Here is a 23,744-nt window from a genome sequence, read left to right as displayed (position 1 = left end):
AGATAAATTAAAAGACGATATCAAACAGTGCAACCAAGATATGCTTTCAAGAACCACGCACAGCCCGATAATTATAAAACAAAGGCCGACCTACACAGTTACCAAGATGACGAAAACTGTCATCAGGCAGCACTATATAACTCCTCGCTCGCAGCATACGGTGTCTACAAAAGTCATATTTTACCCGCAGGACCGTATGAAGCTACAGCAAACAAACCAGCGAGATGGGACATCAGTAATATAGCATTTCATTGACGTATTGTATTACAGGTTGAAAATGTGAAAGCTAACAAATACTTTAGGGTACCAGCGCCCCTTTCTTAACGGATAAAGATGTAGATAAGATTGCACAAAGATTTGTGCAACTCATCAATTCAGCTAGTAAGGGAGGTAACCCCGGTAGTCCTTGGTGGGATGTTTTCCCTTCATCCTCTGGCGTAGGGAAAGGGACTGAAAGGAGACTTACGAAACAACTTGAATCGATAGTCCAGCTTTTCTGTCCTGAGGAGTCCGGGCTATCGGCGGATTCGCTCGCTTTTCGAACACGGAAATGCTTCAAACGCAGACAATCAGGAGCCTCGGATTTGCAGCCTAGAGTACGTTGTATACGCGTTTGAATATTTGGATTTTAGGATGCTGGTTAGTCTCGGAGAAGAACCAAAAAACTAACTTACCACATAGACCCAATCGACGGTTCCAAATCGGATCCTTTCTACTGTCGTCAAGTTTTCAGATGATCTTCCACCAATTGGGCTTTCGATCATATGCGGGGCTATCATTCTATTCTACGGTCCTCCTTTTACGAGATGGATCGGGAAAATTTATGGGGATAATAGAACCAAAAAGACCTTACGCAGTTTGACCATATGCATCAGTGTCTTAGGCGTCATAATCTGGCCGACCAGATTGGCCACGATTTGGATACGATACCAGGAACAATTGAAGCCCCTTCGAAGATTGCCATGGGAATCCGGGTTATTAGCAGCCGCCAGGTGTTATCTTGTAGCCGTTTTAGAAAAGATACCAAGATGGCTTCCATACCCCTTGCAAGACTGGTGGCAATCACTTGACCTAATAGGGAGGCTTCAGTCCGGGTCCGGGGTGCACATTAATCGTAGTAGCAAGGTTCAATATTTCCTCCGGAGAGCCGGAAGCTTCGGTCGCTATATAACTCTTCGGGGCATTGAAAACATAGTATGGATTAGTGTTCCATACATTGTTATAAAATGTTCAGTCTTATTGGCAATTTTTGTCTTTGCCACACGAGGCTTGCCAGCGATCAGATCTAGAGCTGAGAAAATTAGGTTATGGATATCGAGATCCCAAAAATATGTTCTCGCGGTTCCCAAGCAAACATCTAATTTCTGGCAAAGGAGTCGATCTTTGTTCACCAAGGAATGCATTATCGGGCTGCCACAGCTTCTAAGAATTCTTTTCAAGCAAACCATTAATAGTACATGGCTCAAATTTTCACGATCCTTTCGACAGAAAGGGAGGACTGCACCGCAATGGGCTTGGAAAATCGGTGGAATCGGCGTTTCCGTATTGAGATTATCTTGGAACAATAATACCGTACTCACGCTCATCAGAAACCTTGAAACGGCACGGGTTTATGCGTTTAAAACCTGGGGATCCATTCGAAATTTGATATCAACAACTTGGAATCGGTATCGTCCGTTACGTACGCATGGACTGAGGCAATGGGGAACAAACTGTTGGGCTTTGCTCCAAGCCCCTTTTTTCGAGGCTGGGAAGTGTTCTCTTCAGGGTGGGGTATTTGGATTTCTATGGGCTATGAGAAAGATCTGTGGGTGCATCTGCGAGTGGACCTTGAATCTGGCTCAGACTATGCGTGAGAATGGGGCTCGAGCATTGGAACGAATGATAGGCTAAGAAGTCTTGGATACGCGGGATGCAAAAAGCGACCATTCCAGCGCCCGGACCCTCGGGTTTCTGGAAACCACACGGCGGTGGGCTTGGAGAACTATTTCGGCTGTGCAGGCTCGATCGTTTTTGGAAAATCATCCAAAGTTGGTAATGGGGGAGGTATCGAGAGATCCCCGGCTAGGGCCAGAGGAGCTTGTAACGTTTACATGTGTAGCGTAACCCATATACCTGTATTATATAGTATTCTAGATAATTAACCTACTGATGAAACCAACATGCTTGCCCGAAAAATTTTGTCTTATTATATTATCGCAATACATCTTAGCTACTTAAGTACATGCTACAGGTATCCTTTTATAGGTAGAGATATATGTATTAGACATGCATGGTCATGATCATGTTGGAAGTTGTGGTTAGTGTTGTGTTGGCTATCGATTAAATTAAATCATGATATCTGTTCGAGCTGTGAACGAGAACCAACTTTAGGAGACCACGAGAAGCCCTTAAAATTAGAAAAAAAGTTTGTAGGCAACTTTTTCTTTCTTTTTTTCCCTTTCTCTTCGACCCCTCCCCCTCTCTCTCGGGATCGAAATAGCTAACGGCTTCATTACTTTAACGAAGTTAAGTTAGACCGCAAGATTAACCGAACTAACCAAGCCAAGTGACGCGGAGCGGGTCGACTAGCTAGTCGAGCTCGAGCCGTGTAAACATAGTATCTATACGTATATACAGTTAATCGATCTTGAAATGCGCTTTTCCAGGAAACTCAAACTAAGCAGGTATTCGGGATTAATTAACAGCAGCTGTCAACTGATCAGAAGGCACATGCCTGGCTATAGCGCTAGCCATGGCTTGGCCGCTTTAAGCCTAACTCAATACCTGTACCATGGTTCTGGGAAATAACCCCGGCGATGGTGTCTCTCCTTAATTGGCTGCCGCAAATGAGAAGCCACCTAATTTTAGCTTGCAGAGGATCGCGCGCGCTTACAATTGGGCACCTTAGTGGGTGGGTCGAGGCACCATAACCCCAACCTTGGAATCGAACAAACCACCATCTGTTGAGCCTCCGGGACATACTCGAGCCACTCAGAGGCAGCCTTGGGAAATGGAGTCCGCCCACCAGCGCGAAGACCCCGCTCTGCCGTCTGTCTGACACTCAGGGGTGATAGATTCTCGAAATCCTTTGGCTCCAACGTTAACTCCAACGTACTCCATGTATCATGCATGTAGCTCTGCACAGTAGCATGTATGAGCTGGTACACTTCGGCCAATGTACCATGATTTTTCCAACCGAACTCTCATATCTGGCAGGCAGGTTACCCCGAGAGCGCGGACTTTCGAAGCTACACCTACCTTTCGATGCCAAATAAAGGACATCTCATCCTGTCCCGTACCGTCAAACTACTACTGTCCCCTTGCAAGTTCATTAACAGCGCTTGGGAGGCTGGTCAAGGGCTCCACCCTGTATGCAAGCAGATGCATGGCACAAAGGCCGAAAATTAGCAGCAAGCACAACTACTTACGTTCAGTCACCAGACAAACACCACAGGACTCACTTGGTACTAGCCGGAACTTATAAAGTAGTGAGATATCCGCCTCACGAATCTATCGTTTTAGATTTGTTGCAGCATCTCTGACAACAGATCTGCCACCACTCCGTTAGCTTGCGCTATGCGGGTTTGGAGCTCAGAAGAGACAAGCGTACAAAGGTTGTGATCCCGATCAACCGTTTGCTTCGTAGCTTGCGATCCTGTAGCTTTTATAATATATCTGCGACGTACGGACGCAAGGAAGGATTCTCGACATCCTACCTCTTAAGATGGCTCGGCCGATATTATCCAACACGCCCACCGCCGTCAATCCGTATAACGTCTCATCTTTAACATTCGATGTGGGGCCGTTGACCGATTTTTCAAATGATTGGGCCTTACGGCAAAAAGAATGGCCAAATTTTCTACCGAATACCGCAAGTTCGCCTTCCAAGAAATTCGCCTTCTATAAAGAGATCAGTGTCGATAGTAACCCTTACCTCTGTTTCCAAAATGTTATCATTCAGAAAGCTCCAAACTCAGGATCGTTGTCGGGGTCAGGGGAAGCAGGCGAGACCGCAGGAACCAGAAATGGTTCCAGATACGGGTATGGATGACCCATTGGTATGCATAATATAGTACTTTGTTAATACTAAGACCCAATAGACGCGATTTTTTCAGTCTAGGAATCCCGGTTCGTGTTATGGTAGAAATGGTTCACCAGCTCACCAAAGTACACTCTATACCGTTTGGATCCTGTCGGTCGACCTTAAAAGGTGACCACTTTTGGATAATCGCGCGACCGCCACCCGCTTACCCCCCTCAGCTTGTCGATGTAAGTTTACTCAAATCTGAATCCTTCCGGGAAACCCATCTAAATATTGAAATAGGAGGATATGGAGAGCTTTTTCTTGCAGTGGGATGAGTTTGTGAAGACTGATTTAAAAAGCGCCAGTTGGATGTGCCATGTTATCGGTCAAGCTCGTGTAAGAAGCGAAAGCAACTGTGATCTTGAGAGAGAAGATCACAGTGGCGATGAGTCCGTGAAAGGAAAGAGCAGTGGGTTATCATCCCGACGGAGGAAAGGGCCACCTAGTCCGCTTTCCCACGGAGATTTTTCCCTTGGTATAACGGTCCAAAAAATTGTTCTACTTGAGAAGGTCCTCGTAGAGGCACCGACCGTCGCCGAGATGGCAGAGCAGAGACATGTGTGCTTCCTCAAAGGCCATGAGGAGCTAGTACCTAGGTCGCCTACTGGCACTAGTAGTAGCCAAGAGTCCTTTACTTCACGGTTCAGCCAGGCTACCAAAAGCAGGTATGTGAAAAAAAAACCCGCTGCTGGATCCGTACCGCTTACAACTCTCCTTAGATGGCAATCCATACGGCGATCAATATCTAGGTCTAGCTCGAGGGCTTCACGGATATTTTCCCCATCTCGCTCAGCTTCAAGACAAAGCCGAAGGCATTCAATAATAACACCACTTTAACCTCTTAAAGGGTGCTGGTGTACAAACTGATCCCAGAAACCACGGCAGTTCCGAATTCAACCCCCATTTTCATATCTTCTTATAGGTCTCTTCGATGAATATTCCTTTATTTCAAAACTTCAATGGTTTAGGCTGATATGCCGGCCCATTTATTGGGCACAACATGCTCCTGATATTTCGAACATTATAAAAGCCATAAGTATATGGTTCCAATCAAGTCATTTGACAATGTATATAAGCAAGTGCTGGTATTTCAAAAGGCTTTCTGTATATATTTATATATTCTTAGAACAACTAGGTTAGGGCGGGACGGTGGGTGCAAAGACAATGATAGTATATTTACTTGAATCAGTGATATCATGACCAATCCTACGGCCTACATTGGTATCATTTTTAACTCCTCAAGCGTCCAGTACTTTCGCATATTTTCCGCCCCGAGTTGTTGAACTTCTTCGTCCAGATGCTGCCATAGCACCTTTTCAAACGACTCCATTAGTTCTAGCATATCAGATGCAACAAAGTCCTTCTCGCCACTTTTGCATGCGTTCACATAATCCTCGAACTTATCAAGACCCTGCAAATAGTTAGCACCTAGTATTGACAGGAACAAATTTTCGCATACCTTGTGTATCTGGCGGTGATGAGCAATCATCTCCCCATGCTCCTTATTGTGTTTCTGGAAGGCAGGCACTATGCAAGGCTTGGTTAACTGATGCATCTAAAACGATAAGAAGAATACTCTGCCTGAACGAACTTTTTTTGGCGAGAATGGGGAAGAAGTAGCTTTCTTCTATATTGTGGTGGGCATCTGAGGCGAGAATTAGAAACCACCCCAAAGATCTCGAAGGAAGTCATGAACCTAAAATGCGTACCTAACATCCGGCAGAACCCTTGTGCAATGCTAAGAAATTGACGAAGTGACTAGTTTAAAGTACTGTGAGCAGGGTGCAGTACGGTAACAACCTCTAGGGGTAGAAATACCTGGTTCTTCGGCCGCGATTTCCTTAAACCTGTGATAATCTCTGTCCATGTTGCGCGGAAATGGTTGTGCTGCGCATGATTCGATTCAAAGTCAAAATTAGCATGGGCCAGGCTTGAGTTTCGGGCTACCATGGTTTACGAGACCAGGCTACCACCAGTCTTGTTTCTAGACCAGCATAGGGCCTATGGTAGACTGGTGACTCTTACATATTGATCCATGACAACCGCTAATCTATTATACGCTTTGAACTCTGCAGCTGTCAGCTTTGGTAGCGGCTTCTCAGCTTCGACCTTCTGACTGGATTCCGCTTGAACAGGAGGCTCCTTCACATCCTTAGAGGCTGAAGTCGCATTGAGAATCTCAGCGTTATCCTCAGCAGCCCCCATGGTCTGATCACAGAATTTATTATCGTCCGACATCTCCGCCCTCGATATTTTTGTTTGAATCTGGTTCCCAGAATAACTAGGCAAAGATAAACCGACCCTAATGCTAGCTGGTCTTGACGACGTGACAGGTAAGATTTGAAGTAGTGTTGTATTTTGTGTGTTGCCAGGAATTCGAAAGGCCCAAGATTTCTTTAAAACCAACGATCTCCAAAGCCGCATTTAGTATCAGTTGATGCCAAAGTGGAAAATGTAAATTCAGCCAAGCGGTTGAGGTAAGCCAGGGCCCCGATTCCTTTATATATCCGGAGGGCCCTGACAAATATTCCGCTGTTCTAGTTTTCTTGAGTTTTCCGCTCGTGCAAGCCCGCTGATCTCGTGACACAACATCGCCGCAATTTGAGGCACCTCGGCCGAAACCACTGGGCTGGCTCTCGGCCATAAGACCGATAACGTGAAAAGTAATAAACACATAGCCAAGCTATGACTTATTCATATTATAACCATATTGGAATACTCTATAATGGAGCCTATAGTATGGGGGGCATAATTTTTCGGCCTGGACACCATTGCAATACACCTAGTCCTGATTAAATTCTCAACGAGTGATAAGTTCATTTCATCCAACCGCCAACATCAAATTGGGGATATAGCTCAGTTGGTAGAGCGCTTCCTTAGCGTGATCGTACAATATGGATGAGGTCCCGGGTTCAATTCCCTGTGTCTCCACTTGATTTTTTTTTTTTTTTTTTCCTTTCATTTTTGGTTTCATCCGTAATCCCCCTCGACGTACCCAAGAACGCCGATACGAAAAATTAACATCGAACAAGCCGCCACAAACGTTAAACTCAGCCTTAACATTCCTGCATCGTAGTCGCAACTGTCTTCTGGGATAGTATACCAATATGTGTTGTTTTTGTTGTAGCTCTACCCACATATCCCGAATCCACAGTCTCGTAACCAAACAACTTGTCCGGTCCCGGATCCCTGAGATTGACGTTGCTCAAGAATAGGGTTTTTCTCTCCTATCTTGCATGCGTAGTACGTAGTACGCAGTTGAATTAACATGTTTCAGGCCCACTAAGGCAGCGAGGCCAAGGTTTATGCACTACGGTCAACATGATAGATGCAGCCTGAATTTCTCATAAAATTCAGCACATCTGGCTCGAGATCAGGATCTACACTTTAACTTACCAACGCCTGAATATACCCATGATCCCCAATATGCATCGTGAAATAAGAGTAATGGAGAATTGTTGTCATACCCTTTTTCTGAGCGATGGTTTTACGGTCTATATGCATATGGTGGCCATGTGGTTTCTGAGAATCCGTGTGTATGAAAATTCGATCCCGGTTTAAGGAGTTTTCTGGTGGCTTGTGAACTTGAGCTTTTATAAAGCAATGTTGAATTACTTGTATGTAGCGCCGAAAGCTTTAGGTCTGAGGTACCATCCGATCAATGTCCTTGTGAATATAAACTCTGACGATACAAGGATCTTAGGATCTTTCACCTGCAGATACGAATGCCTACTAATTAAGTGTTTATGCAGCCTATGTAAAATAAATTCTGTGCTGATAATATACCCTTGTAGGCCGAGAACTCGGTACAAAATACGAAGTAAAGAGTCTGTTTCGCATTAGCTTTATACTGTTCGCACCTGCTAGTTTAAAGCCTGCAAACCGCTGACTCCAAACAAGCTTGTTTATACATGCTATCATGAGATTCCAACAGGGTGCAGCTACCGTCTCATCAATGCAACATTTTTACCCAAGAAAAGCTTCTTCATCTAGCTCTTTCCCCAGAATATAAACATTTCAAAGCTAGCAGTAAAAAATCGGAAATATTTTGACCCAAGCTCGTGTAATATATACAGATGCGGGGGGTCCAAATGCGATGCTTGCAAGGCGCTTGTGTATTATATCTAGAGGCCGCCGACGATCGTCTGAAGTTGTTTCGTCTCTGATATCCAACTAAATCTCACTCTCTACGGTCCTTGAGAATTCAAAGTTGTATCCAATATTTTGATCTTCTACTCCTTTTAAAATAAAATTCTGAAGGACCCTTGTTGGCCACCTAGTATCCACCAAGGCCTCAAAGTCAGTCGCCGATCAGCCGCCTAGACACAATACCACCTGCAAGGGGCTTCACCTCATTAACCTCTGAAGATAGTCTCCACGACCATAGTATAAAAGTGTGGCCTATATATGAGCTTCTTTAGCATCCAGAGAGTTGACAGTAGTCCTTGTTTCTTCAGAACCACGATTCGCCTATCCCCAAATATCTCATATTTGGAGTACCTTCTTTGAATTCTTCTCCTAGCTCAAGGCAACCTGCTTATCGGGCGTCCTTTTGATAACCATCACTCATTGAACCAGTTTTTTTGTGGCTTTACCCTCAACCTTCAAGAATATGGCTTTGAAAGCTGCTATCTTTTTCGCTGCCTTAATGGCAGCCCCATGTATTGCTTTGCCAAAGCCCATTACGACGCCCTCGGTACCATCCATTTCCGATCTACCACTGCCAGGCTCGCTTTCAGAAAAGCTCCAACAACCAGAAATCGAGATTATCAAGATGGGTGTGATCACGGAAACCCAAATCCAGAGAATCTCTTCTGAGTCTAGACATTTTTTAAAGAGACAGGATAACTCTTCCAACTCGGATGCTCAAGGCCCCTTCGCCGACCTCCCACAACTACATGGAGATACCAAGGCCAGCGGCGAGAAGTTTTCTGTAGACGGTCCTTTCTCCTACATCGAGGCATTTGTGGGGGATAAAGCTTTGAGAGGGCTCATTCTCAAGAATCTTGATGGAAAGGAGACTGTAATTGGAACGGTGCGTAGTATACTCAGGGTTATCAAGTTCGAGTTCGAGAAGGAGACATACATATTTTTAGGTATCTAACATATATATTCTACCGCTATAGGTTGAGAACTCTAAGAGTGCAAAGCGACCCGGATCATTCGAATTTGGTGATGAGGAGATTGTGACCGATTGCACCATTGACTGGAAGGAGCATTTCTTCAGCCGTGAGAAGTATGTCACTGGGTTTCACTTCGGAACCAACAAAGATCACAGGTACAATGCGACAAGTAAAAGTGGTGGTGACGAATCGGTGGCAAAGTTTGTTGGTTCAGGATACCCCGTCCGATTCCACGGGATTGTAAAAAATCTAAACAAGGAAAAGAACGCCGCCTCTGCAATAGTGGCCCTTGGAATTGAATTCCTCGACGAACTGAGGTCTATTGACATGGTGAGAGACAACGCATGTTTTCCCCAAATTGCAACAAAGTAGTCTAAATTGAAATAAACCTGTCGACTAGGTTTCTGCCGATTATGCTGGGTTTGAAGGGGGTGTATCTGCTATTCCTGATGATGGGGGTAAAAGGTATTTAATATTTTGCTCTGTTTGGTTTGGCCCAATGAGATGATTGTATACTAATGTATTGTAAATTACAGCCTCATCATGGGAACACAAATTCTCGATAATAGAAACTCAACTATCAACCAGACATTCCAATTAACCAACAGTAGGGCCGTTACAAAGAGTTTCGCTTTCACCTTCTCGGTTGCATATATGGCCGGTGCTAGTATCACCCTTGGTACTAAGCTTGCAGTTCCATTGATCACGGAAGCCACCGTCTCTGCTACAGTCCAGTGGTCATTGAGTGTTACATCCGTATGCATATTATAAATGGGAGCCAAACTGTTTTTCGCTTGTTTGCTAACGTCGCCTTTCACAGTCCACGACCCTAAGTTACTCTGAAACGATCTCCCAAGGTACATTTTTTGCCTTGACATGTCCGGCACTCAAATTCTGCCAAGGAAGGTCTGTTTTCCAAACATATGACATCGAGGTCCCCTTCGACGGCCAATTCCAGGCTACAACTCGTCGTGGCGATAAGTTTGCCTGGAATAGAAAAGGTGTCTACAAATCGTCGGATGTCTCGAATATGAAACTTCAGGTGAATGTGTGGGACGCCCCTCCAGTTGGCACTGTCGGCAAGCGCTTGTAACATGACTAGAGTCTGTATACATCTGAAATTTTGGATAGCCGGTGGCTAGATTAGTGGGCAGATACCCCGAGTATATTTTGACGTTTATTGCATGAAATTTTTCATTATGCTTATATCCACACATCGGTGGGGCTTAACTAGATACCTACCAGTTATCTAATACATTAATACCATTAGCTTTGAATTTATTGAATGTAAAGTGTATTCGGGGTATATTATATCTAGCAGTACCGCCGCAGCTTGCATCCTGGGATAACACCTAAACAAAAGTCTCCCAAGTGAACGCCGAAACTGCCTTTATATCTTTTGATCGTTAGTACCTACATATATTTGTGAAATTTCTATACGTGCAAGAATGTTAAAGCAGAATCAAGACTAGGTGTTTCGAAAATGAACACCAGCAAAGAGGTGGAATGAGAAGGCAAAAACAGTATGTAGATAAAAAAAGAAATGTATCATGCCGGACAATGTCTATGCTCTTGGCATCTGAAAGGATAGGTTCACTTCCGTCACCCACTCTCTGTTAACGGGCACCGAGTACCGAGCCTCAAGGGGAACCACTCGGAATTCGTTACCCTTAGATTTACCATCGGCTTCATCGTCCAGGGGTACCACGATCTGCTTGGATCTGAGTTTAACAACGGACCCGTCTTCATCTGTTGTTCTATAGGTGCCTTGTTTTGCTTTCATAGCGTAATATCGTCCTTGTTTCAACATCCCTTTTGGAACCCATTCAGATGATTCTTTTTGGATTTGCGAAACTTTGATGGAAGTAACTCCATGTTCGAATTTTTCTAAAAGCGCATAAAGTTAGCTTTCAAGGCGAGAAATAGCAAGAATGAATGACATACTAGCAGTGCTATCTGATTCATCCACCCAGACAAGAGTGCCGCGGGGTAGCTGGTCGTCAAAGTCAGCCGTGAGTCGGTAAGCTCTAATATTCTTCTCGGTGGCAACTATTGGTAGTGAGGAAGAACCCGAAGAAAACGGAAGATCATAAAGACTTTCTTCCTGCTCTTCATAGTTTGGCGGGTATCCTTGTTTGCTGGCTATGTCGTCTACTGAATTTTCGTGGTGACCCATGGTTGGCATTGACGCCGGGGTACCAGATGTTGATCTTGAAGGGTCTATCTCAGTTTCGATGTTCCCCCGCCTGTAACCAGGATCGTAAGACTCTGGAGATTGTACAATGTCCCGTTCATTGGTAATTGTTTCACCAGGCGCAACTTTCAAGCCGGATGAGGTAGCTGGAAGAGGTTGTGAACTACCAGTCGACAATGAACGGTGGTGTTTTGGGTTGGCTGGCCCAGGAAAAAGATACTCAACTCCAGATTTGTCCAACGCCTCTGGAGGAATAAAGACCTTCTGCAATTCTCTATCCCGTCTGATTATATCAAATGACGCCGATCTTCGAAGCTGGTGCTCGGATTCGTCCTCAGGAGTTAAAAGTCCTGGAGTAGTGTTCGCGCTCTGGGGAGTTTTACGCTCCACCTGGCTTGCAACATCAAGAGACGCTTGTCTAACCTCTTCCACTGGCTTCCTCTCGGCATCTCGGGCTTGGCTAATCTGCTTCCTAAATCTCTTCGGAATGGTCAAATCCTCAGCAGTCCACTCGCTGGGCTGTGAGGGGGTCAAAACTGCACCACCGCTGGCTGATTTAGGTTGTAGTGGGTCATCTTCTGTAACATCCTCGATCATAGGGGGCTTTGGGTCCCCCATATCGTAGAGAAACTTTTCCTCCGTTTGATTAAGAAGGTCGAGCAATTCTTCCGCATCCAAGGGCCTTGTCAACTTCTGGGTTGGGAGGGCATATTCTATCGCCGCAGTTTCCGTAACAATTCTTTGGTAATGTTCCACTGAGTAGTTTCTGGTAGTAGGGGACCTCTTCAACTGTTTCCCCCTCGTTTGTACAATAGAACGGTCATCGGAATTTTCAAGTTGAGACTGTGATTTTGGTGCTTCGAGGATGGTCTTTGGCTCTATGGAAAACCCAAACCGCTTTGCACTTTCCGTTAATCTAGCATAAAACAAATTGTCGGCTAGAGATATACATCAGCATCGCATCTATCGCATATTCGGGAACAAGCTGTCATACTTGTAGAGTCCTTGAATTGAATCCGTCCGACGCCCTCAGGCAGTTTCTCTACTTTCTGTTCACCTTGTCTAGTAGGTCGGTAGAATTCGGCGGCTCCGTTGAAAAGGTTGCCTCTTTTCAATTCAGCGAACCTCTCGAAAAAATTTGCATGCACTACAAAAGAATACCGGTTAAGAAAGGAGAATATATAAAAATTTAATCATCAATGAACTCACATGTCTGTGATAAATAACAGCTTCCATCCCGCGAACGTGCTAAGATCCTGCCTTTGCGTCGAATTTCGTCCCAGACGACAACAATTTCTACATCGTTCATAGACACATTGTTTGCGGCGGCAATATGTTCCGCGAAGAGCTTGACCATGACATGTTCATTCCTCTTCGCATGTTGGATCTTCAGAGCATGCAATTCGTTGCTCATATATCTCAGCTGTTGAATAAAATCATCCGCGGCTAGCAGGCAGAAGTTAGCAGAGGTCTCGATAAATTTGATATTCGGGATTCATACCTTCGCGCTTCTTGAACTTAAATTCCGCAACCCCAGAGACTTTCTGCAACCGGGGGGTCCGACTACGGAATCCAGCTTCACCCTTCGTCATAGTGAGGGTGACGATACAATTATCCTCACTACTGTTACTCTCGAGGTTAACCTCATCCACTACACCCTCATTCTGATTAGTTAAGGTTATAGGAACGGGTTCTAGGCTACTCACAAAGTAATTTAAGACTAATTATCTCATTATCGTCCGACCGTGCCGCTAGAAAGTGAACTAGCATCTCAACGTGTTCAGAATGTTTAAATGCATCTCGTTTGAGCGTATCCGCGATGTCTTCAACACCAATGGTCTTATAGTGAAGAAGATTTGTATGCGTAACGCCGCGTCTGACAATTGTTTCCGAAGTGCCTCTGCTATTTTCAATTCTAAAGGTAACGCTTTCGAGATAAGCTTGGAAAGAATCATCTCTACTGAGGTTAGTTCTGGTGATTTAGTCAGCGTATTTGAACAAAGGATACTCACGCCATCGAATTCAAGATTGCCACTTGTCTACCATCAACCTCACTATCCACTTCATACGCAAAATAGTTTCCCTGTTCTCCGGTTGATATTGCTTTGGCTGTCTTGAAAGCAATCGGTTCAGTAAAGGCCCTTTCAAATTTCATTTCATCTAAAATTGATTCCTGTAAGTATACCATCAAGTGCTAGGTGTTCGAATGCGGACTAGAAAGGCATACTATGCATGTTTAAATTTCTAATTCCAAGGGTAACGACTTTTCTGGCCATAGAGTCCCTGACATTGTGCAAAATCCATTGAACTTTCCCATGATAATGACAACCGATCGTACCATTGGTTACTATAAACCTTATCAGTATCGGGTCACGAATAAACACTTTAGCAGTGATCCCTACATGTAAATCTCTCCAGTTTCTGCGCATGCGGTTCGAAATCTTCATCTTCGTCCTCGAAAGGCTCGCACAGACAAGCAAAAAGACCTTCATTATATTCACCATTTTCGATCGCATTTTTCCAGTTCCCATGAAACCTCGCATGCAGACATATGGTTTCAAAGACAGCCACCCCGTCGCCAACGCGAGTCTCTAGGCAGAGCTCAAATACGCTAATAAATTTGTTAGCGTATAGTTTCGAATATGACAATTATCTCTCTTACATGTCAGTCACAGTCGCCCTTGACGCCCGTGGTGGACGGTCCTCTTCTCGAATACGTTGTTGTGCGATTTCAACGGGCTCCAAATTCATCACTGGTATGACCCGCTCTGGTTCCGTCGGAGTTGGAGATTCAAATGGCGACGGCACAAACCCATTTTTGCGGGTTGGTCGACGAGTTGGTAGCTCGACCGGTGCTATACTTATACTCGTAGATGTAACTTGCGTATAAGACCGGGGAGTTGGTCGAAAGTCTGCATTCTGGTTGTGGCTTGAAAAGTTCGGCATAGAAGAATTTGACGAAGTATAGAATGCCGTAGAGGCGGACGGGGATGAGGCCAGGTACGTCGTCGATTGTGCGAACGGGTGTGGCATTTCAAGATGGGAATCGTCCATCGGGTATGGGGGCATGCCCGCAGGCAGAGGAGGGCAGGGATGGGGAACTGCGGCAGCGGGCATCCTCTCTAACTGCTCCAACTTTATGAAAAGATGAGACAACTGCTGCTTGAGCTGTTCCGCTGGCATATCACGCTGCTGCCACGCAATAATTGCTTCTAATTTGTGATTCAAGGATTGAACGTCCTGGCGAACCAAATTCACCTCAGAAGAAACATGATGGACCCCAGCGTTGGCTGCCGACACTCCCATTTGAACATTATATATCTCTCTCCTCGCCCCATGTATCTCCGTTCGGGCCCCATGGAGATCCATGCGGTGCCCTTCAGCATACCCAGTAAGATTTCGTACTTCTTCCTGGACAGCATTGGTTTTATGTCTAGCAGTTGACAAAACGTTTAGCTTCGGTTGCGCCGACTGAATGCTTCCACCGACATTCGATCCAGGAGGGACGTACGTATTGACGAGAGAAACAACTGCGTTGATACTCTGAACGTGAATGCTAATTTGATCCCTAATTCCTTGAATATTTGAAGTTTCTTTCACCCACATAATTCTTTTCCAATTGAGTTTAATTCTTTGGCGGGAGGTCGAGGGCAACTTCCTCACTTTTACAATTCCCCTCTCTTCAATAAATTCGACTCCCGCTAACGGCGAATACCGTTTAGCGAACTCCTTCAAATGCCAAATCGTAGCTTGACAATTTTCTATCATTCGGGCGATGGATTCATAAGCTTGTTCAACCAGTGGCGATGGTACAGCATTGGGGACGGTAGGACCAATAGCACCACTCTCTACTGAAGTTTTCAGCAGATCAAGCATCTGGCCTAAGCCATAGAGCTCATTCTGAACCTCTCGAAACTCCACCGGGGCTGCTTTTCGGCCAGAACCAAAGGCCTGCGCTATGCCATAGCACATATTTGCAAGGGCGATAACATCGCCAATTTGAATGGGCATAGCCATTTGAGCGGGGTAGCTTCTCTAAGAAGCGAGCTAAACGCTTGATTGTCTTATTATTATTTTCTCTTGACGAAATTTGCCTCAGATTGTCCACAATTCGGAGACAGGGGCTCCCATATTTCCCCTGTGCGACCCCGGCTGACCGGCGGTGTGCTATACACCGGCTTTCTGGAGGTTGCGGGACACAGTGAGATCAGGTATTGTGGATCGTGTGAAGGCGGGGTTGGGTGTTGTCGATTTACTCGTCAAGCCGTAGCGAACGGACATGTTCTCGCATGGGACTATCAACTCTCGTCGTCTTTATAAGGCCCCAGTGGACCAGTGATGGATCGTGGAGGATTGGAACAGTCGTGGAACAAATCGTGCACTTCAATCTAGCTCACAAGTACAAGGCCGAAAGGTCGAAACTTATAGATCCAAGGCACGACCGCTGACAAACTATCGTCTCAAAGGTCTCCCACTGGATCCTAGCTCCTTTGGGCCTAGTCGCAGTTCAGCCTCGGCCTCGCGACCCACATTTGTAGCAGAGCCTCATTTTTGGACTGATAGCGCTATAGCGGAGGAGTTTATGGGACCTCCGTTCACGGCGAGAGCTCAGCTACTCTTTATAGGCATGCATAGGTGACCTCGGATTGTGGATTCCATGTTTAGAGCTTGGCGCTTTTCGCTTGAACGCTTGAACGACGTGGAGGTCCTGCCCATGTCACACATGTCAGCTGTCCTGGCGAACCCCGCTATTCCTGAAATCAGTTGAACAGCACATCCCGAAAATGGAGAAGCGGTTCACAAGGCCTGTGAGATCGGAACGGCCTCACGGGAACGTATATTTCCCAGCCATGGTACCTTTCCTCGACCAAGGTTGACCCTCTCAACCGCTTTCTTCTGGTACTACCTACAGTTTAACAGCTGCTTCTTATGGTTCGGTTTTCCTTGATATATATTGCAATATATTGTTAGGAAGCCATTCTCCAAGAAGGTCGACTCAACTCTAGTATTTGTGTAGAGAGGGGTAATTTCCAATATTTCGTCTTTCGAAGGAACGCTGGCCGGACCAGTATCTTGAAAAACTTAAAACGCACTCTTTCAGCGCTCTTGAAGTACGGTAAATGAGGTCCGTTATCGCGAGGCGTGGCCAACCGGCTTCACTTCCTATCGGCTGGCACCGACGGTTCCTGATCTGCTTTTTTGGCAACCCAAATTCGAAGGGTCTTTATACCACTTGGCCGGGGCCGGTCCCTGATCTCTTCGTCTGCCTGAGCTTTCTTGGTTTGACATTTATAAGGCTCCAATCGGAAAATGAGGCAGCGGATTGGATAAAATGTTTCTGGGTCCCTGGGAAGGACCAGAGTTGGACAGGACCGACTCTGGAAGCTTTGGCAGATGAGGAATCTTCGGACGCAAACCAGGCTATGATCAAAGCGGACGCTCGTGGCCTGGCTCCCCAATATGTCGAGGAGAAACAGACCCGTCGAGAAGAATCAAAATCTCCCAGCGGCCGGTCAGAAGGCATTCAGCCAGACGAAGTTATCGAATTCGACATTGAACCTCAAGATGAAAAGCCAAAGAAAACACAAACGAGACGCCACAGCGAACACCACCCGAACCATAGACGAGACGAATTCTCAGAGCATCGTAAAAGACAGCCAAGATACTCCATGAGCAGCATGCCTGGTCGGAATGGATTCGAGCCTCGAAACCACACCCAGTATTTCATGGAAACTACAAGTACAGATGGTCCCCCAGACTCTAGTGCATTCAATACATTCGATACCTTTGATACTTTCGACGACACCGCAAGCGAGTTTACTCCTTTGCCCGAAAATCCGAGATATAGAGCCCGGCGAAATATGCGCCGAAGCTCGATGAACTCAAGTGCCTCTATCCGATCCGCCCAATCCGACAGCTTCCCAATATCCCCAGCTTCACCTCACGAAAACCCTGCTGATAATCCAAGCCTCCCGTCCCCTCGTAATTTTAGAAGGAGGACCAACAGCCATACCAGTCCGACATCACCCACAAATAGATTCCGAAGCCTGTCTCCGATTGCTGACTACCGCCCGCGAAGGGTGCCTTCACCAACAAATACCGAGCCCGTGTATCATCAATCCGAGAGCTCGTATATGCCAACACCCGAGTCTTCAAATACGAATTGGTCTGATTACACGCCGCCTGTGCAACCTGCACCCCGGTCTCCAGGCAGTACTGTCTCATATGCCTCGAGCCGAAGCTACGTTCCAGGATCAGCCCCAGAGGCAGCCGAGAATGTTAATGGTGACTTCACCGTTCAGGCCATACGTTCCTTCTCTGAGAGCGCGGAAGGCCGGTTTTACAAGGTTCGATGGGCAAACACTTGGGAGAGCAAAACCTCTATGCGTGCAGCGACTGAATCCGGCAAGTATACTGTCAAGGAAGTGTTGGAGTCGAGATACGTAAATGGAAAAGGCTTGTATCATGTCAAATGGCAAGATACTTGGGAATCTGAACAGGAACTCGGGGATATCGACCCGGTCAGGGTATATTGGCAGGATGTGGCAGCAGGTCGTAGACCACAGGGACATAGACAATCTTTTGCTTGAACATCATTAGCAGAGAATTTGTAACATATCGCTAGTATATCCGGCAGAAGCCATTGCGTTTCTCTCTCTTTTTTTTTTGAAGTGAAAGATCAATCAGAGTCAGAGTCAGAACCATATCCAACGAGTCCACCCAAACCAGCGGGAGGTTTTGTGACAGATGTATCCTTATTAGTAGGCTTCAAAGGCTCCGGGGCCTGTTTATCAGAGCCATGCAGCGATGGCGTAGGCGATTTGGTTGCCGAAACAATTTCAGGGTTCGTGACTTCGGCCTTGGATTTCGGCGAGTCGGTTCCAACTTTTGACTTCGCCAACGATGTATCATTGCTCTCTTCCTTAGTCCCATCACTCATCTTCCGCAGTTTGATGTTCGCACCGAGAGCGGTGTCCTTTTCCTTATCCTTCTTCCGTTTCCTGCGTGCAGGAACAGCCCACGTACTTTTGGATTCATCGGCAACCGAGGCTGTAGCATCAGGATCGTGGTCTGCCTCATACTGTAACTTGCGGAAATCGTCAAGGCGGGATTCAAGCTCCTTTTTCTTGGCTTCTTCCTCCGCACGCTGTTCACTAAAAATTGAATCGAGAAATTCAACTTCACCTTCATCAAGGGAGCGGAACTGATTTTTGAATTTGAGTTTCTCCTCAAATGCCTCTTGCTTCCGGGCTATAATACAAGTCAGTACTCGAAAGATGAATCAAATGACATACTTCGTAATCAATGGATAGAGGCTGCAGACCTTTGTTCGCTTGGAGAACTTCATACAGCGATTTACCGCCTTCCTGGCTTCCCACAAGACCCGAGGTGCTCGCTGCCTTCTCCTTTGCTTCTTTGATAGCAGCGTCCGCGGCCGCCCAAGCATCTACAGCAGAAGCTTCGCGATTATCTCCAGTATTGACATTGTGAATTTCGTCAGCATCGGCGGACTCTAGCCGTCCCGATGATACGAAACCTGAGGACATTGTTGTCGTGACTTGGTTCGAAAAGGGTCTCTGGCGAGACAGAAACGCGTTTCGGCTTTGGGTAGAAAATCGGCAACACAGCTTGGTTGCAACACAGAATGACATCAACCGACTCGACCTAAGCTACACCTAGGCACCTACAGCTACACCTACGGCCTCAGACCGGATTAAATTAATTAAATACAGGTTTTGCATTAATCTCGGATCGATTCTTGATCGATTTTGTTCCAGCCTTGTATATATACTTAATTATTTATATATATACTTAATTATTTATATACATACTTGGTTTATATACCTCTGCATGTTCGATCTGGATTGATCTTTCACACACCAGTTGCAAACCATATCCGGCTTATATCGATATCTTTATAATTACAACCAAAATTAACTCGAAGCGCGCCGTTGTGAACCCAAAATTGGTAAATGTCACACGCCGACGTTATAATTGTAAGTTCTCTATAGCTATCGACCATATACATATGGTCCTACATAATCTTAATTGACTAGCTCCAATTGGTACACGTGCCTGACCATCGGTTGCATGTGGTCAGGCCGGTGCCACGGCCGCATTTGCAATCGATTTAATCATCTACCCGCTAGACACTGTCAAAACTCGTATACAAGCCTCATCCGAGTGGACTGCAGGTAGAAGGGCATTGTTCAAAGGTGCCTACCAGGGCGTGGGTAGCATTATCCTTGCGACTCTACCTTCTTGTAGGTCAATTCACTCCCCCTACCGCATATATAGCCGTTACATTCTCGTTTGATGTCAATTGCAAAGAGCTTCATTGCATTGGATGAGTCAAGTTCAATGAACGTCAACTACCTACTCAGTGGCCAGTTAGGCACTTAAGTGCTAAAAGCAAGTAGGCTTTAATCACAGATCATTGACTCCGCTGACCAATTTTATTCACATTAAAAATGTATAGCGGCTGCATTTTTTCTCACTTATAACTTCCTCGTCAAAAACCTCTCATCTACGCTTTTACCTTCTAACAATCCACACTCGAAAGCCTTACAGCCCGCGATCCATGCTTTGTCCTCCGCAGTCGCAGAGGGTGCATCATGCGCAATTCTCACACCAGCTGAAGTTATAAAACAAAATGCGCAAGTCATCTCACCGAAATCCCGTGATACAACTTCCTTATCCCTCACAGTTTTCAAAACGCTTCTTAAAGAACCAAAAGGCCTATTTAGAGGCTACACTGCACTCGTATCCCGTAATCTTCCATTTACGGCGATGCAGTTTCCCCTTTATGAGGAGATAAGAAGAAAGATCTATAAACGCAAAAAGATAGACCATCCTTCGCTCATTCAAGTCGGTGTCATCACAGCCATTTCCGCTGGGTCCGCTGGGTCTTTTGCAGCTGCAATAACTACACCATTAGATGTTATAAAAACACGAATGATGCTACTCAAGCACGGTGGTAAGAGTGGCTCTGCGGGAATATTTGAGATCGCAAAGATGATTGTTAGAACCGAAGGTCCCAAAGCAATATGGAAGGGCGGTCTGCTTCGAGTCGTGTGGACATTTTTAGGGAGTGGGCTGTACCTTGGGACGTTTGAGAGTTCAAAGATATATTTATCACGAAGACGAGAGATAAGAGAACAATTACAATCTCGACACTAGATATTCAGCTCAAGGCCAGGGCAAAATATAACTTCCTTATACCAGTATACACCATCGAATCCAACCTAAATTCTCTATAGGCTGTTCTAGTTCCAATGTTATGCATGGAGGAACAATACAAAATTGTAACTGTTTCGTCAAGAAGCGAGCCCCTAGTTAGGCCGGGGCTTTCGGAAGGCTATTTTGGCCGAGCCCTACGAGATAAGCTTAAAATGCATGCCTAGAGTCGGCATCGCGAAACCAGCGGGCGGCCGACAATGGAAACCATGTATTGTATCAAACTCGCTTTGCCTGTTCGAGTCATATCCAAGACTTAATATCTGCGGGTATTCACAGTATATTAGCTAGCGAGGCAGTGCATCTGTGCAGACATACGTATGTGTAAGTCACAACCATGGACATGGACTGTAAGTACTTACTTATATACACTGTTCGATAACACATGGATCGAATTTCAATTGAAGGCGCAGCCAATTGCAAGCCAGTTATAGACTCCTAGCTCCTATACCCATATATATTATAACTACGGGGTACTAAGTTTTACTTACTTGGTACTAAATACGTAAGCAGACCTGGGCAATTGGCAAAGGGGATTAGAATATGAATATTTAGGCAGAGGCTGTCCGGTTCGCTGGCCGGGTTTTCGTCGTGTTATCCACCCCAATTCGGACTTACAGCACCTCGCTCACCAATCAGAGCGTCGTATTGCCCCCCCAATCCGTTCAAAACTGGAGCCCGGTGGCTATTAATTCCGATTACCGATGCAGAAGTGGATTCGCAATATTAAGATGATCCGACAAACTTAAGGAGGCTCCACTGGCATATATAAGTAAAAGTTTTGGGAAGAAGCGAAGGCCCATGTGGGATTATATAATAAATAGGTCTGAATCATTGTATTGATGGAGAAAATGCCTAAAGATCCCTAGAGGGCATCAATCTCGATCGATTCGACATACACACAATACTCTCCGACCCCCCAATATTATATTAATCCAGAGGGACGAAATTTGTAAAAATACATCATTTTGGTTGCGAGTTTGAACATTAATTTAAAACTCAGTGTTCGGGTCGAACCAGCTTATATACCTACTAGGTAGTATCCAGGTATTTACGCACCGCAGCCCAGTGGCTATCTGCACTGTTTGGTGTTTTATATACTTGGGCTTAAGTACATAGAGCATTGAACTTCCACAAGATCAGGATGGAAACTATACTACTGGAAATTCGACAAAATAGGCAAAGTCGTAGGTCACACATTCAGAACCGCCTCCCTCTCATATGTGCTAATCCAAATAAAAATCTATAAAGCGGTCCTTCGGTCATACTATCACTATGACCCGTCTGAAGTTGTGGCAATTGTAGCCTTAGTCCTCTATGTAAGATGTTTGACTCTTACTATCGAGGCCATTACTGGCCCTCCACATCATTGATTGCTAACGATCGTATGATTCAATCACTTATAGGGACTCGCGACTTTCGCCCATTTTTTCCAATACTTCCGTTATCGAGCATGGTATCTTACTGTCCTGCTGTTAGCAGGTATCATGCAGACGTTTGGATATCTTGCTCGTTTATTTTCCGCAAGAGACGTACACAACAGAGGCTTATACATCGCCCAGTTCGTCCTCGTAGTTCTCGCACCAGTGTTTACCGCAGCAGGTGATTATATCATCTTGGGGAGGCTTCTGGAGAGAGTCTTACCAGGCGGGCCTAGGGCAAAGGCACTGGGGCTTCCAGCGAGGTGGATTACATGGATTTTCGTAACCAGTGATATAATTAGTTTCGTGATGCAGGGAATAGGTGCTACGTAAGTATTGTTTAGTTTCCGTAGCCACATGGGTGGGTTCATCCTACATTGAAAACTAATAACCGGCTATATATAGCATTATCTCTGCGAATACCGATGGACGAAACCCTGGCGCTCAGGTACAAGGACAACATATCATCATGGCCGGTTTGGCGATCCAAATTGCGTTTTTCAGTTTCTTTGTCTGCGCAGTTGTCCGATTTGATACGAAGACCAGAGAATCGCATCCAGGTGCGAAATGGCGTGCCCTAGTATATTGCTTATATATCAGTTGTGCTTGTATCCTCGTAAGTTACCTCTCATAGGAACGCTCGCTGAGGACAAACAGCTAAATTATCTACAACCAGATCCGTTCGATCTACAGAATTGTCGAATTTGCGCAAGGTTGGAATGGTTACCTCATGTCCCATGAGGTGTACTTCTACGTCCTGGAAGCCTTGCCGATGCTCCCATGTCTGGTGATTTTCAATATCTTCCACCCATCCAAGTATTTACCGGAGCCGAAAGCCACCGAGGAAAGTCAGGATGTTGCCTTGGAGAACCAGGAGCCTTATGGTAGCCGGGAGGGCATTGTGTCAACCTCCAATTATTGACAACTACCGTAAATTTGGGGGGCATATCCGTAAAGACTTTATGATGATGTTCAACTAGATACAGATCTAGATTATATATAGACTGGCAGTTTCAGTAGATTGGATTTTTTTTGTTATAAAAAGCTCTTTTTATTGTTTTGTTGTTTTTAATCTTATTTTATTGTATTTTATCTTCTTATATCTTGGATTAGGCCCTATGATATTTCGGATTCGATTTTGATTTCTTTAGCGATCGACTAGCTTCCTAGATCTGCTATTATAACGCAATCTATTGGTGAGGTTCCTCATATCTTCATTCGGATTCATCTTACTTGCAGCTGAGATTATCAGCTTATAACAGCAGCGCTTCACTTTTGGATGACAAAATGCGCATTTGTATTTTGGCCAGTGTAGCTCTGGGTACCTACTCAAGTAGGTACCGTGGCCGGTTATGACTTCGGTTTTTGCTGATTATAAAACCCAAAGACCTAATTGCCCCCCGAATAACAGAGAGAAGGGAAGGAAGGGAATCCCGTACCGTGCTGGCAACTGCTCTGTGCAGACTTTGGTATAATATATAGCTCAGCGCAGTGTCAGTCAAAGCACATGTACAGGCTTACGCAGGGATCACGTTAAACACGTTTACCGGAATTTTATGTAACGTTGTGCCATGGGCTTAACATGTATGTAGCCTCGAGACGAATCGTGCCTGCCACTAACTAGTCTGCATGTAACCCAAGATCAGGCAATGAATAATGAATACGGAGTATATAATATAAGATAATACATGCATACATACATA

At 45.3% G+C, this 23,744-nt stretch overlaps 8 protein-coding genes across 8 annotated transcripts; 5 read left to right on the top strand and 3 right to left on the bottom strand.

Moving 5' to 3' along the window:
- Positions 1–3,706: 3,706 nt before the first annotated feature.
- Positions 3,707–4,903, top strand: AOL_s00006g75 (uncharacterized protein; the record flags this gene model as incomplete). The annotated part of the gene is made up of 4 exons (XM_011119384.1): positions 3,707–4,023; positions 4,083–4,251; positions 4,307–4,731; positions 4,786–4,903. 4 exons carry the CDS (start codon positions 3,707–3,709, stop codon positions 4,901–4,903), a joined length of 1,029 nt encoding a protein of 342 aa, XP_011117686.1.
- A 376-nt stretch (positions 4,904–5,279) lies between these two features.
- On the bottom strand, positions 5,280–6,490 carry AOL_s00006g74 (uncharacterized protein; the record flags this gene model as incomplete). Its single annotated transcript, XM_011119383.1, has 6 exons — positions 5,280–5,477; positions 5,526–5,593; positions 5,658–5,711; positions 5,776–5,824; positions 5,885–5,953; positions 6,092–6,490. 6 exons carry the CDS (start codon positions 6,488–6,490, stop codon positions 5,280–5,282), a joined length of 837 nt encoding a protein of 278 aa, XP_011117685.1.
- Positions 6,491–8,678: 2,188 nt separating this feature from the next.
- AOL_s00006g73 (uncharacterized protein) lies at positions 8,679–10,282 on the top strand (the record flags this gene model as incomplete). Its single annotated transcript, XM_011119382.1, has 5 exons — positions 8,679–9,101; positions 9,193–9,519; positions 9,590–9,654; positions 9,726–9,945; positions 10,010–10,282. 5 exons carry the CDS (start codon positions 8,679–8,681, stop codon positions 10,280–10,282), a joined length of 1,308 nt encoding a protein of 435 aa, XP_011117684.1.
- A 471-nt stretch (positions 10,283–10,753) lies between these two features.
- AOL_s00006g72 (uncharacterized protein) lies at positions 10,754–15,400 on the bottom strand (the record flags this gene model as incomplete). Its single annotated transcript, XM_011119381.1, has 10 exons — positions 10,754–11,076; positions 11,134–12,321; positions 12,378–12,530; positions 12,593–12,829; positions 12,885–13,034; positions 13,090–13,340; positions 13,396–13,543; positions 13,611–13,730; positions 13,786–13,994; positions 14,046–15,400. 10 exons carry the CDS (start codon positions 15,398–15,400, stop codon positions 10,754–10,756), a joined length of 4,134 nt encoding a protein of 1,377 aa, XP_011117683.1.
- A 1,103-nt stretch (positions 15,401–16,503) lies between these two features.
- Positions 16,504–17,973, top strand: AOL_s00006g71 (uncharacterized protein; the record flags this gene model as incomplete). Its single annotated transcript, XM_011119380.1, has 1 exon — positions 16,504–17,973. The coding sequence occupies one exon, from the start codon at positions 16,504–16,506 to the stop codon at positions 17,971–17,973; it is 1,470 nt and encodes a 489-aa protein (XP_011117682.1).
- An 89-nt stretch (positions 17,974–18,062) lies between these two features.
- AOL_s00006g70 (uncharacterized protein) lies at positions 18,063–18,930 on the bottom strand (the record flags this gene model as incomplete). Its single annotated transcript, XM_011119379.1, has 2 exons — positions 18,063–18,634; positions 18,708–18,930. 2 exons carry the CDS (start codon positions 18,928–18,930, stop codon positions 18,063–18,065), a joined length of 795 nt encoding a protein of 264 aa, XP_011117681.1.
- A 426-nt stretch (positions 18,931–19,356) lies between these two features.
- AOL_s00006g69 (uncharacterized protein) lies at positions 19,357–20,563 on the top strand (the record flags this gene model as incomplete). The annotated part of the gene is made up of 3 exons (XM_011119378.1): positions 19,357–19,380; positions 19,485–19,647; positions 19,863–20,563. The coding sequence occupies 3 exons, from the start codon at positions 19,357–19,359 to the stop codon at positions 20,561–20,563; spliced, it is 888 nt and encodes a 295-aa protein (XP_011117680.1).
- Positions 20,564–21,764: 1,201 nt separating this feature from the next.
- On the top strand, positions 21,765–22,963 carry AOL_s00006g68 (uncharacterized protein; the record flags this gene model as incomplete). The annotated part of the gene is made up of 5 exons (XM_011119377.1): positions 21,765–21,807; positions 21,872–21,939; positions 22,027–22,370; positions 22,447–22,657; positions 22,718–22,963. The coding sequence occupies 5 exons, from the start codon at positions 21,765–21,767 to the stop codon at positions 22,961–22,963; spliced, it is 912 nt and encodes a 303-aa protein (XP_011117679.1).
- Between the last annotated feature and the right edge of the window lie 781 nt (positions 22,964–23,744).

This window comes from Orbilia oligospora (genome assembly GCF_000225545.1).
Source record: "Orbilia oligospora ATCC 24927 unplaced genomic scaffold scaffold00006, whole genome shotgun sequence".
Classification (NCBI taxonomy): Eukaryota; Fungi; Ascomycota; class Orbiliomycetes; order Orbiliales; family Orbiliaceae; genus Orbilia; species Orbilia oligospora.
Note: the sequence above shows the minus strand (reverse complement) of the source record. Positions and strands in the feature narration are given on the sequence as shown.